At 24.2% G+C, this 15,622-nt stretch overlaps 5 protein-coding genes across 5 annotated transcripts; 4 read left to right on the top strand and 1 right to left on the bottom strand.

Moving 5' to 3' along the window:
- Positions 1-1,029: 1,029 nt before the first annotated feature.
- DICPUDRAFT_148281 (uncharacterized protein) lies at positions 1,030-3,174 on the top strand (the record flags this gene model as incomplete). The annotated part of the gene is made up of 4 exons (XM_003284476.1): positions 1,030-2,542; positions 2,573-2,767; positions 2,800-2,985; positions 3,050-3,174. The coding sequence occupies 4 exons, from the start codon at positions 1,030-1,032 to the stop codon at positions 3,172-3,174; spliced, it is 2,019 nt and encodes a 672-aa protein (XP_003284524.1).
- A 1,154-nt stretch (positions 3,175-4,328) lies between these two features.
- DICPUDRAFT_148280 (uncharacterized protein) lies at positions 4,329-7,553 on the top strand (the record flags this gene model as incomplete). Its single annotated transcript, XM_003284475.1, has 3 exons — positions 4,329-5,146; positions 5,239-6,382; positions 7,389-7,553. The coding sequence occupies 3 exons, from the start codon at positions 4,329-4,331 to the stop codon at positions 7,551-7,553; spliced, it is 2,127 nt and encodes a 708-aa protein (XP_003284523.1).
- Positions 7,554-8,288: 735 nt separating this feature from the next.
- Positions 8,289-10,681, top strand: DICPUDRAFT_75453 (uncharacterized protein; the record flags this gene model as incomplete). Its single annotated transcript, XM_003284474.1, has 3 exons — positions 8,289-8,333; positions 8,413-8,639; positions 8,698-10,681. The coding sequence occupies 3 exons, from the start codon at positions 8,289-8,291 to the stop codon at positions 10,679-10,681; spliced, it is 2,256 nt and encodes a 751-aa protein (XP_003284522.1).
- A 241-nt stretch (positions 10,682-10,922) lies between these two features.
- DICPUDRAFT_148277 (uncharacterized protein) lies at positions 10,923-11,764 on the top strand (the record flags this gene model as incomplete). Its single annotated transcript, XM_003284473.1, has 2 exons — positions 10,923-11,258; positions 11,351-11,764. 2 exons carry the CDS (start codon positions 10,923-10,925, stop codon positions 11,762-11,764), a joined length of 750 nt encoding a protein of 249 aa, XP_003284521.1.
- A 299-nt stretch (positions 11,765-12,063) lies between these two features.
- Positions 12,064-14,487, bottom strand: DICPUDRAFT_96721 (uncharacterized protein; the record flags this gene model as incomplete). Its single annotated transcript, XM_003284442.1, has 1 exon — positions 12,064-14,487. One exon carries the CDS (start codon positions 14,485-14,487, stop codon positions 12,064-12,066), a length of 2,424 nt encoding a protein of 807 aa, XP_003284490.1.
- Positions 14,488-15,622: the final 1,135 nt, after the last annotated feature.

The raw sequence follows: 15,622 nt of genomic DNA, 5'->3' as shown, positions 1-15,622 counted from the left end.
AATTATTATGATTAATAAAAAAAATAAAAAAAAAATAATAAAAAAAAAATAAAAAAATAAAAAAATAATAAAAAAATAAAAAAATGATAAAAAAAAAAAAACAAACAAAACAAAAAGAAAAAAAAAAAAGATTTGTGATGTAATAATGTTTTAGTAGATTTATATTTATTGTTTAATGAATGAAATAAAGCAAATATGATAGTTAAATTAAATTTATTTTTTGTGTTTTTTTTTATCATGGTGCTAATTAGTGTAATTATTTATTATTTATGATTTTATAGTTGTTTGTAGCATTGCCAATATTACAAATTATATAGTTATCGATATAGTTTTAATAATTTGGTTTTTTCATTTTATATATAGCCTAAAGTTAAACTTTATTATTGATAATCAAATAACCATTTTTTTTTTTTTTTTTTTTTTTTTTTTTTTTTTTGCAAAAGAATTGTTTTTTGTGGAAAAATTATTTATGATTTTTTTTTTTCATTTCATTTTTTGAGTTTTTTTTTTGAACAATTTGATTCTATAATTTAATTATCTGTTTAAAATATATTATTTGTTTTTTTTTTGTTAAGTTTTTTTTTTTTTTTTAAATCGTGCAAATAAATATTGTTAAAAAAATGTTTAAAAATTTTTTTATTTGAAATCCCCCCATTTAATTCGAAAGGGGTATATAAAATATTACATATTAAAAATATTCACCCCTATCATTTTTTATTCATTTTTTGCTCTATAGTGTATATAAATATGTACATAATTATTAAACTACAATTTACCACCATTCAATCATGTATTTTTTAACATATATAAGGTAAAATATTATTAAAAAAAAAATAATTATTAATTATGTATATTATATCAATAGTACTACCGTAATTATTCATGGGGAAATCATTATAATAATAATAATATTATTAATTAAATAATTAATTTTTTTTTTTAGAAAATTAATTTTAAAATTAAAATTCAGGTACTAATTTTTTTTTTTTTCTAATTTCTTTATCATATTATTTTCCATTTTGTAACAAAATGATAAAAATTAAAAAGTTATTATTAATATTATTTTTAACATTTATAATTATAAATATTGTGTCATGTAGTCATAATAATAAAAATAAAAAGAATCAAATTCCAAAAGAAGAAATTGAAGAAATCCCTCAAGGTGAAGAGTTAAGACCAATCCAAGATGAAGTAGAAAATAAAATTATCAATGAAAGATTAGATAATGATAATGTTGGTAACAATAATGAAAGAAAATTAAATAAGAAAAAAAAAAATAAAAAAAATAAAAAACATTCAAATAATGAAGACGAAGAGTATGAAAAAGAACTCGAAGAAAGATTAGAGCAATTGGAGCAGCAAGAACAACAACTAGAAAAACAATATCAACAACAACAACAACAAAAAGGAAAAGAAAAGAAATACCAAAAGCAACCAAGACAATTTAATTCCAAACAGTATAAAAGTAGAAAATATGTTGAACATAATTCAAGAATAATCGTAAATGAAAAAGTCTGGAAAGTTATGCAAATTGAAAATTCAGTTGAGGCTAAAATTGAATTAACATTTGGTATTAGACAAAGAAATCTTGATGAGTTGGAAGAGTTTGTATGGCAAGTTAGTAATCCAGATCATCCAAATTATGGTAGTTACAAGAGTTTTTCAGAAATTAAAGAAATGGTAAAACCACTAGAGGAATCAATTCCTAAGGTTAAAGATTGGCTTTCCGAAAATGATATTTTGGATTCATATATTACAGAAAGTGGTGATTTTGTTAGAGTTACAACTAGTGTCAGAAAAGCAGAACAGTTATTAAGTGTCCGTTACAATAAATTGGTCCACAAAGAATCAAAAAAGTCTTTCTACCGTTCATTGGATCCATATAGTGTCCCAAGTGATTTGTTAGAGCATATCGATTTCATTGGTGGTGTAAATCATTTACCAATTCTTTCATCAAAATCAGCTCAACAAAGCGAATTATTAAAATCAAATAAGGTTCCATTAAATTATAACTTTGACAAGCAAGGAAAATCATCAAAAGATAGGGATCCACTATTATCACCAGCTCTTATTAGAAAAGAAATGAATGTTAGTCAAGTTTCCACCAACTCTACTCATTTGGGTAACTCTCAAGCCATTGCTCAATTCTTAAAAGAATATTTTAGTCCAGCTGATTTGAAGAATTTCCAATCTCGTTTTAGTTTACCAGACCAAGAGGTCGTTAATGTTGTAGGCCCAAATGAAAGGCTATCCCCTGGTCTTGAAACTGCTTTGGATATTCAATATATTATGGCTATGGCACCAAATGTTCCAACATGGATTGTTAGTACTGGTGGTCTACATGAAGGCCAGGAGCCATTTTTGGATTGGTTAGTAGATCTTTCGTCCAATAAAAATCTTCCTTTGGTTCACAGTATCTCATATGGTGATGAAGAAGCTTCTATTCAAAAAGCATATACAGACCGTGTTGATACAGAGTTTAAAAAATATGCCGCAATGGGTAGAACTATAGTTTTCTCAAGTGGTGATTTTGGTGCCGGATGTAATTTGGAGTGCGATAAATTTGCTCCAGGTTGGCCCGCTTCTTCAAGATTTGTATTAGCAGTTGGTGGTGTTATTAAGAAATCAGATGGCTCAATTATCGGTGATAGTATTTCAGGTGGTGGTTTTTCAAATTATTTCGAAAGACCAACCTATCAAGATTCAGAGTGTTCAGATTATATTGAATCTTTAAATGGTTCACTTTCAGAATACTATAGCCAAGCAGGTAGAGGTTATCCAGATATATCATCTTCTCAGAAAATGTTGTTATTCTTTATAAGAATCGTTTATTACCAATTGGTGGTACCTCTGCCTCAGCTCCAATCATTGCAGGGTTATTATCTTTAATTAATGATCAAAGACTACAAAACAATAAACCATCAATTGGTTTGTTCAATCCATTATTATATAAAATTGCAAGAGAATTCCCAAATTCATTTTTAGGTAAATTTAAATAATATTATTTCAGTGTATTCATTTTATTAATTTTTTTTTTTCATAAATATAGATATAGATTATGGTGAAAATAGTTATAAATGCTGTGCTAATGGCTTCAAAGCAACAAAAGGATGGGACCCAGTAACTGGTTTGGGTGTTCCAAATTTTGACGAATTAATTAAACATTGTGTTTAATTTTTAAAAAAAAAAAAAAAACTACAACACAACAAATAATTTTTTCAACAAATCACAATCTTTTATTATTTTAAAAATAAAACAAAACTAAATAAAACAAAATAAAATTTTTTATAAAAATAGATATTCTTTTATATTTTTGTCATATGAAATATTTAAATTTTTATATATATTAAATTTCTTTTTAAGAAATAAAATATTTTGGTTTTTAAAAAGGTAAAAAATGGTAAGTTGGGCTTTTCCAGTGGTTTTCAAAATAATGGAACCAATAAAAAAATGATTATTAAATTTTTAAAATAAAATAAAAAAAAAAAAGAAAAAAAAAATATTTTTTTTTTTTTTTTTTTTTGATTTTTTTTTTTTTAAAGTTTTTATTTTTTTTTTTTAAATTTTTTATTTTATTTTTTTCATATCATAATACATATTAACCGATAGTCATACTACTTCAAAGGTATTATTATAGTAGTGTGTATAGAAAAAAAATATATATTAATAAATAATAATTAAATATAAAAAAAATTTATTTATTTAGTTTTTTTTTTTTATATTATTTTAATATATACACACTCTAAATAAAATTAATATAAATTCCTATTTTCATATTTTAAATAGAGATATAAGTGAAGGTAGATATTGGATAAAATTTATTTATTTTTAAATCTTTTTTTTTTTTTTGTTAGTTTAAAGTGTGTGTGTGTTTAGATAGGGATTATTTTATAAAAGGTGGAACCACAACATATAAAACATCCATTTTGTTTTTTTTATTTTTTTTTTTTTTGTTTTTTTTTTATTTTTTGTTTTTTTTGTTACATTTGACATATTAATTAAATATTATGTGCACAAACGTTAAAGTTTTTTTTTCACAAAAATAAATAACAAATAAATTTATAAAATAAAATAAATAAAAAAAAATAAAAGTAATCATATAAAATTTTTTTAAATAAACTACAAATAAACATTAAATTAATTTTTTATCATTCACCATTAAATTAATTAAATATTTTATTTTATTTTTTTTTAACTTTTTTTATTTTTTATCTTTTTTTATCTTTTTTTATCTTTTTTTATCTTTTTTTTTTTTTTAAAATTTTAAATAAGTTATTAACACAAACTAAACATTTTTAATAATAATAATAATATTATTTAGGAAAAAAATGGAAATGGTTTTAGAATATGTTGATTTAATCGAATCATTAATTATCGATAATTTGGGCGCAATTATTATTGTTGTTGTTATTGTTGGTACATATTTATATATGAATAAACCTCCACCACCACCACCAATTCCACAAAACAAAAAAGCACCAATCAAACCACAAAGAACAGAATCGAATAAAGGTGGCAAGAAGGAAAATAAAGAGAAAGAAAAGGTAATGAAAATCTTTTTTGGTACACAAACTAGAACTGCAGAAGATTTTTCACGTATTATCGAAAAGGAAAGTAAAAAGATTGGTATCCCATGTGAAGTTGTTGATTTAGAATCATATGATGTAGAAGATTTAGCTAATGAATGGTTTGTTATGTTCCTCGTTTCAACTCATGGTGAAGGTGATCCAACAGATAATGCCAAAGAGTTTTATTTATGGTTAACTAATGATGAACGTCCAACCGATCTTTTAACTGGTGTACCATTCACTGTTTTTGGTTTAGGTAATAAAACATATGAGCATTATAATGCCGTTGCAAGAGTTATCGATAGAAGAATGGAAGAACTAGGCGCTAAAAGAGCTTTTGAAAGAGGTGAAGGTGATGATGATGCTACTCTCGAAGAAGATTTCAATCACTGGAAAAAGAGAATGTGGCCAGTTATTTGTCCATTCCTTGGTTATGAATTAAAAGCCACAGATGAAGATAAATTTGTACCACGTTTCAGAATGGTCACTTTAGATTCTGAAAATAAAGATATCACTAATCCATTCCTTAAAGTAGTTCCAACTATTTCAAAACCAAAAACTTCAGTTGATGGAAAAACGTATGTATATATATAATAAATAAATAATTATAATAATAACACAAATTAAATAATTTATTAATTATAAAATTTTTTTCTTTAAACTATTATAGTATTTATGATATTAAAAATCCATATTATGCAACTATTACAGAAAATAGAGAATTACATTCAAGTGAATCAGATAGATCATGTAGACATATTGAATTTGCATTAGGAGGTGCAGTTACTTATCAAACTGGTGATCATTTAGGAATTTACCCAATTAATGATGGTGAATTAGTCGAAAAACTTATTCAACGTTTAGGTGTTAATGGTGAAGAAATAATTTCATTAATTCCAGCAGATCAAGAAGGTAATATTATTAAAGCATCATTTGGCCCAATGTCAATTAGAAAGGCTTTATCAGAACATTTCGATATTACAAATCCACCAAGAAAATCAGTTTTACGTACCCTCTCTGAATACACCACCGACGAACAAGAAAAGAAGAAATTATTACGTTTAGCCTCAGAAGAAGCATCAGAAGAATATAATCAATTCATTAAACATGACTTCCGTAGTATTGGTGAATTATTGGACAATTTCCCAAATCTTAAACCAAATATTGCACACTTTTTAGAATTCATCCCTCGTTTACCAGCTCGTTATTACTCTATCTCTTCATCACCAAATCACAAGAAAGATACAGTTTCTATTACTTCAGTTGTTGTTAATTTCACTACACCAACTAGTCGTTTCCATAATGGTGTCGCCTCTACTTGGTTATCAAACTTAAAAGTTGGCGATAAAGTTCCATTATTCGTTAGAGAAAGTCATTTCCGTTTACCATCCAATACTAATAAACCAGTCATTATGGTTGGTCCAGGTACCGGTTTAGCACCATTTAGAGGTTTCCTTCAAGAGATGCAACACAAGAGTGTTAATTCTTCCGAATCTCTTTTATTCTTTGGTTGCCGTTCTGATACTATCGATTATCTCTACAAAGAAGAATTGGAACAATACAAGAGTACTGGTGTTATTGGCGATCTCATTGTAGCTTTTTCAAGAAAAACAAACGAAAAAGTTTACGTTCAAAATAAAATCATGGAACATAAACATAAAGTTTGGGATCTCATTCATAATAAGGGCGCTCACTTTTATATTTGTGGTGATGCTAGAAATATGGCCAAATCAGTTCAACAATCTTTAGTTTCTTTAATTAAAGAATTAGGTTCAAAAGATGACAACTCTGCTCAACAATATATTGAGGATATGGTAAATCAATCTCGTTATTTATCAGATACCTGGTTTTAAAATAAAAAATTTTAAAAAAAAATAAAATAAAAAAAATAAAAAAAATAAATAAATAAAATGGTATTTATACTTTTTTATTATATTTGCGATATTATATATTTAGTTTTATTTTTTAATAATTAATATATTTATTATATTTAATTTTAGTACTATAAAAAAATAATAGTGCAGTATTTTTAAATACAAATAATTGATTATAGGGTACCAAGTAATATTTTTTAATAAGTGGGTGTTTAATTAAAACAAAATTTCTAAAAGTGTTAATATGCACCACCTTTATAAAAAAACAATGGTTTATATAGGCAAATCTCCTATAAATATTTATAAAATATTATGATAAATAAAAAAATATTCAAGTATTGAGGCAATTCTTTTTATTTAAAGTTTTTTTTTTTTTTTTTTTTAAATTGATTAATTGGTTTCAATTCCTAAAAAAAGAGTTTTTTATTACAGGTTGTAGCAATGGTAAAAAAATTTAAAGATTTACAAAAAAGATTTATTAATAAATTTTTAAATAGGATATGGTTTAATTTTAACAGAACTTTTTCTTCAAAAAGGTTAATTGTTGCATCCACTAGTAGAAATAATGAAAATTATTAACAAAAGAAAATTTTTTACCATTACAAGTTGAGATAAATTGTGAAGAATCTATTAAAAATGCAATGGATCAAACTATTTCAAAATTTGGTCATATTGATATTTTAATAAATAATAGTGGATATTGTTTAAATAGCTCATTATTATGTATATTATTTGTTTTTTTAAAAATCTATTTATTTTAAAATTAAATATTAATAGGAAGAATTAACCAATAAAGAAATTAAAGATATTTATGATTGTAATGTTTTTGGGTTAATGTTATAAGTCAAGTTTTACTTCTTTTGATCAAAACCACAATACATCAGGGTAGGTTTTTGTTGGGATATTTTAAATTTTGCCCAAAACTAATTTATCTTTTTTTCATTAGGAATCTGTAAAAAAAATTATAAATATATCCTCAATTGTTGGATTTTATAGTAGACAATGTGGATTTTCAATTTATTCATCCACAAAATTTGCAGTAGAGGCTATTACTGAAGGTTTACAAGAGGATGTTATTCATGTTTCTTCTATTTTACCAGGTTATTTTTAAACAAAGTTTTTTGATCCAGTTTCATTATATATACTAAAAAATCCAATTAATGAATAAACTAAAGTTAGAGGTATGATAGAGTATCACCAAAAGGAAATGCATAGAAATCAATTGGGTTGTCCAACAAATGGTTCAGAAACTATCATTGGATATGCTTTATCAAAATACCCAACTCATCATCTTTTCTTAGGAAGTGATAGATTACAATTCAGTTGTAACTATCAAAGTTAAAAGAAAGTCAAAATGACATTAGAGTCAATTATGATGTTTCTATTTCAACAGATGACAAAAAAAAAATATTTAAAATAAAAATAAAAATTTCTTTTTCATTATCTATGGTTTTTTATTTAAATTATAATCTTTCTGTTTATAGTTAAAAATTCTAAAACCCTTTAAATTTAATAATTATTTTCTGATAATGAGCTTTAATTAATTAATTAATTTATTTTAATTAATTCATCCAGAATATATTTTAGACGAACAATTTTTTAAAGCTTTACCTGTTTAAATATCTCCAGTAATTAAAAAAAAATTTAAACAAAGTAAAGTCTTTTTATAATACTGTGTAAAACCATATTAAGCGGAGATTATGAATTTAAAGATAAATTTTTAATATAATAAAAACAACAAATAGGATTAAAAACTATTTTTATAAAAAAAAAAAAATATATAAATAGTAAATAGTAAAAGAAAATTTATCAAAAGAAAATTAAATATTTTATCAATTCAAAAGATATGGACCAAGCATTTGATTCTAAATTAACCTTTATAGGTTCAAAGGTAATTATTAAATTTTTATATTTATTATTTTTTTATATTTTTATATTTATTTTATAAACTATAATTTTTTATAAAATAGGCTGAAAATATAAAATTAATTAAAGAATTAGTTGATAATGCTATTAATTGTGCTTCAAACTCCAGAATTAAAATGAATAATGAAGATGATCCAATTTTTGATGAAAATTATATCGAAAGTGAAAGCTATAAAAATTCCAAAGAATTAATAGTTGAAAAAACAAATCAATTATTAGAGTTTTTAAAAAATTCAATTTTATACTCTTCTCCAAGAGTTCAATCTTTTATGTATGTATTCAATTTAAATTTTTAAAAAAAAATTAAAAAAACTAATTTTTATTTTTAGGATTGGTGATACTACTATTGGTAGTATAGTTGGTAATGTTGCATCATTATTTTATAATGGTACAAATGTTACATATCTTATATCAAATACAATGATTCCGTTAGAATTTATCATTGTAAATGATATGTGCAGAATGATTGGTTTTGAATATAAGAACCCAAAAAATATTTACTTTGAAGATATGGGTGAAGCACAACAAAGAGTTATACAAGAAAAAGAAACCATTGAGGGTTCTATACAACCATTTGGCCATTTGACTAGTGGTGGTTCACTTGCAAACATTGAAGCTTTATGGTGTAGTTATTGGGTTAAATTTATTCCTCTATGTATTAAAGATGCATTACAAGTTGAAGGGGATTTAAAAGATGCAAAAGATTTATTAAAAATTAAAGAAAAATATATTTATTCAAATGATTTTATGGAATGTATTGAATATAAAGGTGATGAAAATAATGAAATTAAATTAATATCTTTATCAAACTGGGATTTGTTAAATTTAAACTCTGATGAAGCTGTAAGATTACCATTTTTAGTAGCTAAATATTGTAATTTAAGTGTTCATCAAGTATACCCAATTATTAAAAAATACCACCCATATTCAGTGGGAGTTTTTAATTATTTTACATCACACAAAATCAATTTACCTATATATATTATACCTGAATCAAGTCATTATAGTTTGGGTAAAGCTGCATGCTTATTAGGTTTAGGTTATGAAACTGGTGTTAAAGAAATTGTTTTAGACAAAAATCGTCGTATGAATATAGATAATGTCGAAAAAACTTTAAATGAATGTTGGATAAATAGAACACCAGTTATTAATATAACTTGCATTTGTGGTAGTACTCAAGAAGGTGCTGTGGATCATATGGATTTGATTTTGAACCTTAAAGAGCAATATAGAAATGAAAAAAAATTAAGCTTTGATATTCATGTTGATGGAGCTTTTGGCGCATTCTTTTTAACTATGATACGTGAAGATTTCAAAATGTTAGATTTACCAACCAAAAAACACAATTTTATTGAAATTACAGAAGAAGCCAAACCAATGGAGTTATACAAATCTGATTTATTTGAATCCGAATCTATCTTAAGCAATCATATGAAAAAGCAACTAAGCCTATTAAAGTATGCTGACACTGTTACAATTGATTGTCACAAGCATGGTTTTATTAATTTCACTGCTGGTGGAATATTTTTTAGAAATGATAAATTCAAATATATATTAAATGTATCACCAATCTACATTGGAGGAAATTCAATCGAATCCACAGGAATTTGGGGTATAGAAGGTTCTAGAAACCAACAAGCGGTATCTGCTATTTATTTAACAAATTCAATAATGAGACCAAGTAAAGGAGGTTATGGTCGTTTATTAAAACGTTCTTTATTAAACTCGAAATTATTTTATTTGGGTTTATTATGTTTTAATGAATTAGAAACCACTCTTTTCAAAGTCCATACAACTACAAATGATCCAAGTCCTAGCGATTTAGAATACCTTAGAGGAAGAATCTTTGGATCTCTTGAAAATTCTGATGAAATTATTTTCCCAAATTTGAATGAAATTAATTGGGATGAAGGTTTACTAGAAAAACTATCAGAGATTGGCCCAGATACTGATATTATCAACTATTGTTTTAACCCAAAAAATAATACAAGTTATAACAACCTTCACCAATTAAATAAATTAATTGGAAACAGATTTGGTAACCACAATGCACCAGATATTGATTTATCATTATCTTCAACAATGTATGGTCATTCTAAAGGTATTGATTTTATCAATGGTTTGCTTACTGAAATGGGAATTAAAGAATCTTTACCATCTTCGATATTAGAAACTAAAATTCCTTTTGTACGTTCAGTATTGATGGATCCTTTTGTAAATGAAACTACCAATGTTTCATGCTTCACAAATATTTTCAAACTTTTAAAAAAAGAAATCAATAGTTTTATTTTAGATAATAATTTAATTAATTAAATAATAGTTTAAAAAATAAAATTTTTTATTAATTTTACAATTTTCATAAAAATAAAAAAACTAAATCTAAAAAAAAAAAAAATTAAAAAAAAAAAATTAAAAAAAAAAAAATTAAAAAAAAAAAAATTAAAAAAAAAAACGAATCAATTATTTTTTTTTATTTTTTATTTTTTTATAAATTTAAATATATAACTTTAATAATAATAATACTAATACTATTAGTATAGAAATATAAACAAAAATGACATCAATGAATTTACGTAGATTGTTGCCCAACAAGGCAAAGAGTGAAAGACCACAACCAGAAAACACTCTTAAAAAAGGTTTTTTAGAAAGAAAGAAAGATTATATAGAGCGTGCTAGAGATTACAGTAAAAAAAAAGAAACTATAAAAAAGTTAAAGTTACAAGCAGCTTTCAAAAATCCAGAAGAGTTTAGTTATAAAATGATTAGCAGTAAATTAGTTGATGGTGTACATAGCGAAATTAGTAAAACATCATTAAAAAAAGAACAAATTATAGATATTAAAACACAAGATATATTATATTTACAAAGTAAAAGAAAATCAGAGGATAATGTAATATTCATAATATTAATAATAATAGTAGTAGTAATAATAAAATAATAATAATATTAATAAATTAATAATATCTTTTTTTTTAAATATAGAAAATCGAAAGATTACAAGCAAATTTACAATATTTAGATTCAATTGAACCAAATGAACAAGTTATCTATTTAGATAATGAAAAGGATGTAAAAAATTTTTCAGCTACTAAATATTTTGATACAGTACCAGAAGCATTCGATGGTTCACTTTCAACTATACCAAAGCTTTCAAAACTCAAAGAAGGTTCACTTATTGTAAATAAAAAGACAGCACCAGCTTTAGGCGAATTAGAATCAATGACTACAACAGCATATAAAGAATTAAATGAAAGAAAACATAGAAGAGATCAATTATTTAAAGCTGAAACTGAATTAGCAAAATCTAAAATACAATTAAAAAGAGGAAATAGTAGTGGTGTTTCTAAAAAAGTTGGTAAAAAAGAAGTAGTTTTTAAGCAAGTTAGATCAAAATAAATAATATTAAATAAAATAAAAAAATAAAATTTATAAATATAAAAAAAAAGAAAAGAAAGAGGAATAGTTTTTTTTTTTTTTTTCTAATTAATTTATATATATAATATCTATATATAAAAATAATTTATTAAAAGAATTATGGAAAGTTAAAGTGTTTATAGATATTTATAAAATTTATATAAATTTTATAAAAAAAGACAAACGGTGATATGTAAAAAAAAAAACAAAGGTGATTTGAAATAACGAAAAGATTTATATAAATATTTTTTATATTGTTTTTTTTTTTTTTTTTTTTTAAATTATATTGAACCATTTAAAGTATAATTTGTTTTATTTGTATTTGTTGTATTTGTTGAATTTAAATTTCTTTCATTTGGTGTTTTTAATGATGAAAAAGTTAAAGGTTTAAAAGAGGAGTTTGTATATGTATTGGTTGCAGCGGCGGTATTTGGTATATTATATGAATTTGTATATGCTGTTTGGTGGGTAGTTGCAGCAGCAGTGGTATTATTTTGATTATTATTTGAGGTGCTCATATATGGGACACTTGCGGCAGTGTTAAAAAGTGGTAAAAGTGATGGAGTTACATATGATTCTAACATATTACCTCTGTGATAGGAGTATGAGTTGCTGTGGAGTAACAGTTTATGGAGATTGGTTTCTTCTTCTCTTTGTTTTTTAGCATATGCTAAACCACATGCATTGCAAAGTGTTGCTGGGCCAGATGGTCCTCTACGCCATTCTGGCGTATTTTTAGTTCCACAGTTATGGCAATAAAGTGTAGATTTATCAATATTTGCAGGTCTTCTTCTGTGGGTTTTCTTTACTGGTGGGTGTGGGAATGATTGGTCATAATAGGTAAAGTTGTTTTGATAAAGGTGTGATTGGGATATTTGATCATGATAGTTTGTGGAAGAATTTGGTTCATATTTAATGTGTCCAGTAGTTGTTGTGGTTAATTTGTTAGTTGTATTGCTATTGCTTGTAAGTGTGGTTTGGTTAGTTGAGGTTGATGATGGTGTTGTTGAGGCTAATGCTGATGAATAATAGTTGGTTGTATGTGATTTATTTAAATTATTATCTCCTAATGATGATAGTAGTGAAAGTGATGAAGTTGAATCATATTGATTTTTTGCCATTGTAGTTGGGTTACTACTGTAGTCATGTGATGGTGAGTGGCCCATACCTTGTGGAGTATTCATACCACTTCCAGTATTATTACCATAATAACTAGAGTTTAAGGACATGTAGTCATTTAAATCTCCTGTGGAGCCGTAGCTGCTTAAAGGGTTGGTTGGATTATGTGATTTTTGGAATGGTGATAATATTACAGATGATTGGAAATATGAGGTATCATTAGTTTGGGCGCCGGCTAATGATGAATAAAATTGGTTACTTAATGGGTGTGCGGTGGGATTGGTACCATATTGGTTAATTAATGGTGATGTTACGGATGAAGAAGTGGTCGAAGAAGAGGTTGGTGAGTGATAGGTTGAAACCATGCTGGAATAGTCAGTTGGATTCATATATGATTGTAAACTATTTGAGGATAAAGTACTTTGAACATTAAATGGTATGTTTGATGATGAGCTAATTGGTGATGCTCCTATGCTACTATTTGTTGATGATGAAGTTGGGGTAAGTGGGTTGGTTGGGGTAATTGAATATTTGGATGGTTTAGTTTTTCTTTTCTTTTGGTTATTTGGTGATGATGATGATTGATTTGATGTGTTGTTAGGATTTGAGGTATTTGCTGTATTTGTAGTATTTGTTGAGGAATTATTTACAGTATTTGTTGTATTTGTATTGTTTGAAGATGTATTATTGCCGCTGCTATTATCATCTTTTTTCGCATTTCTATCGACTTCAAATTCTAAATGATGAATTGAAGGTAATTTTAAATTTCCAGAGGTTTGCTGATTTTTATTATTAGCTGTGTTTGCAGTTGTTGTATTTGATGCTTGGGTGGTAGCTGTTTGTTGTATATTTGATGTTGTATTATCTTTTTTAATTTTAATATTTATTTCTTTAGTAGAGTCATTTATATTACTATTATTAAAATTTTGTTGCAAATTTGTATTATCTAAATTTGAATTTGTAGATTGATTAAAATCTTTATCATCTCGTAAAGCAAAAGGATCTATATAACTATTATTATTATTGCTTGTATTTATTTCGTCATCTCTTTGTCTCTTTTTATTTGGTGCACTTAAAACATTTGGTGATGTTGATGGGAGTGTATTATTGATAATTAAAGAAGATGAAGAGTTATTGCTACTATTTAAAATATTATTTGATGAGACATTTGGGGAGGAGGATTGATTTATATTTTGATTGCCCATATAACTTGTTGATTGAGAGACTGGTGAGTTATTGCAAGTTGAATTTTCTGATGTACTTGTATTTGTATTATCATGTTGCTGTGGTTGTTGTGGGTATCCAGTTGTATTTGTTAATGGAGGTTGGTTCCATCTAAGTTTGTTTGAGTCCATTCCTCCTAAAGATTGATCACCATTCATAGAATAGCTTGTTATATTTGACATTGGTTGTAGGTCAGGTTGATTCATAAAGTTAGGTTTAAAATTTCCATATAATTCAGTATCAGTATTACTGTTTGAGGTTGGCGAGTTGTTATAAAAATAGTTTATAGTATTAGTATTATTATTTAAATTATCGATACTATATAAATTTGATCCATTTGGAAAATCGACAGAATATTTCATAATTTTTTATTGATTAAAAAAAAAAAAACAAAAAATTTATATATTAAAATAAAAATAAATAAAAATAAATAAATAAATATAAATATGGTTATAATAATTTTTGGTGGAGATTATTATTCTTTTTTTTTTTTTTTATAGTTGATTTTTATATAATTGTTATTACTACAAGATTTAAAAAATGATCAATTCTTTTTTTTATTTTTTTAATTATTAAATATGTGTATTTTTTTAAAATTTAAAAAAATAAAAGATAAATTAAAAAAATAAAATAAAAAAAAAAATAATCTATTAAAAAGGTTTGTTGAATTGGATAATACGTTAAAAAGAAAAATAATTTTATATTGTTTTTATATAATGGGTATTGTTATTATTATTATGTGTTTATTTGTTTTAAAATAATATTATTATTATTATATTTTTTTTTTAAAGTTAATTATATATAACCCCATAAAACAATTTAAATAATTTGTAGTTGATATTTTAAAATCAGCTAGTTAAAAATAATTATTATATGCTTTTTTTTTTTTAAATGATTGGAATATTAATATAAAAAAAAATATTTTTATTTCTATTTTTTAATTGTTTTTTTTTTTATATTTTTTTTAATTTGTTTTTTTTTATTATTTTTTTTTGTTTCAATTTATTTTGAGGAATTAAATGTGATTGAGTATTGATTAAATAGGTAGTGTCTCTACTATTATATAGTATAATTAATTTTAATTTGAATTTATTAAATAGAAAAGAAAAAAAAAAAGAAGGGGTGGTGATGTATTAAGTTTTTTAAAAAAAATTATAACAAGTGTGTATGTGTTAGTGTGTTGATTTAAGTGAGTGTGGTGGTTTTTGTTAAATCAATTTAAAAAAAAAACGATGTAGTTAAAAAAGGTTATTAATTTAATTAAGAAGTGTATTTAAAAGAGAATAAAAAGTTTTGATAATATTTAAAATTTTGTGTGCCAAGTGAAAAATGTTTGTGTGTGTGTTTTTTTTTTTTTTTTGGTGATTTGGATTGGATAAATTAGAAAATCTTGTTTTAAACAAAATCAATAAAATTAATATTATTATAATAAAGAAATTGTTATATTTTGACAAATATATTAAAGTCAAATTTAAAAGAATGAGATTAAAGAAAATT

The sequence above is a fragment of the Dictyostelium purpureum genome (assembly GCF_000190715.1).
Source record: "Dictyostelium purpureum unplaced genomic scaffold DICPUscaffold_26, whole genome shotgun sequence".
Taxonomy (NCBI): Eukaryota; Evosea; class Eumycetozoa; order Dictyosteliales; family Dictyosteliaceae; genus Dictyostelium; species Dictyostelium purpureum.
The sequence above is the reverse complement of the archived record's forward strand: the minus strand, read 5'-3'. Positions and strand labels throughout refer to the sequence as shown.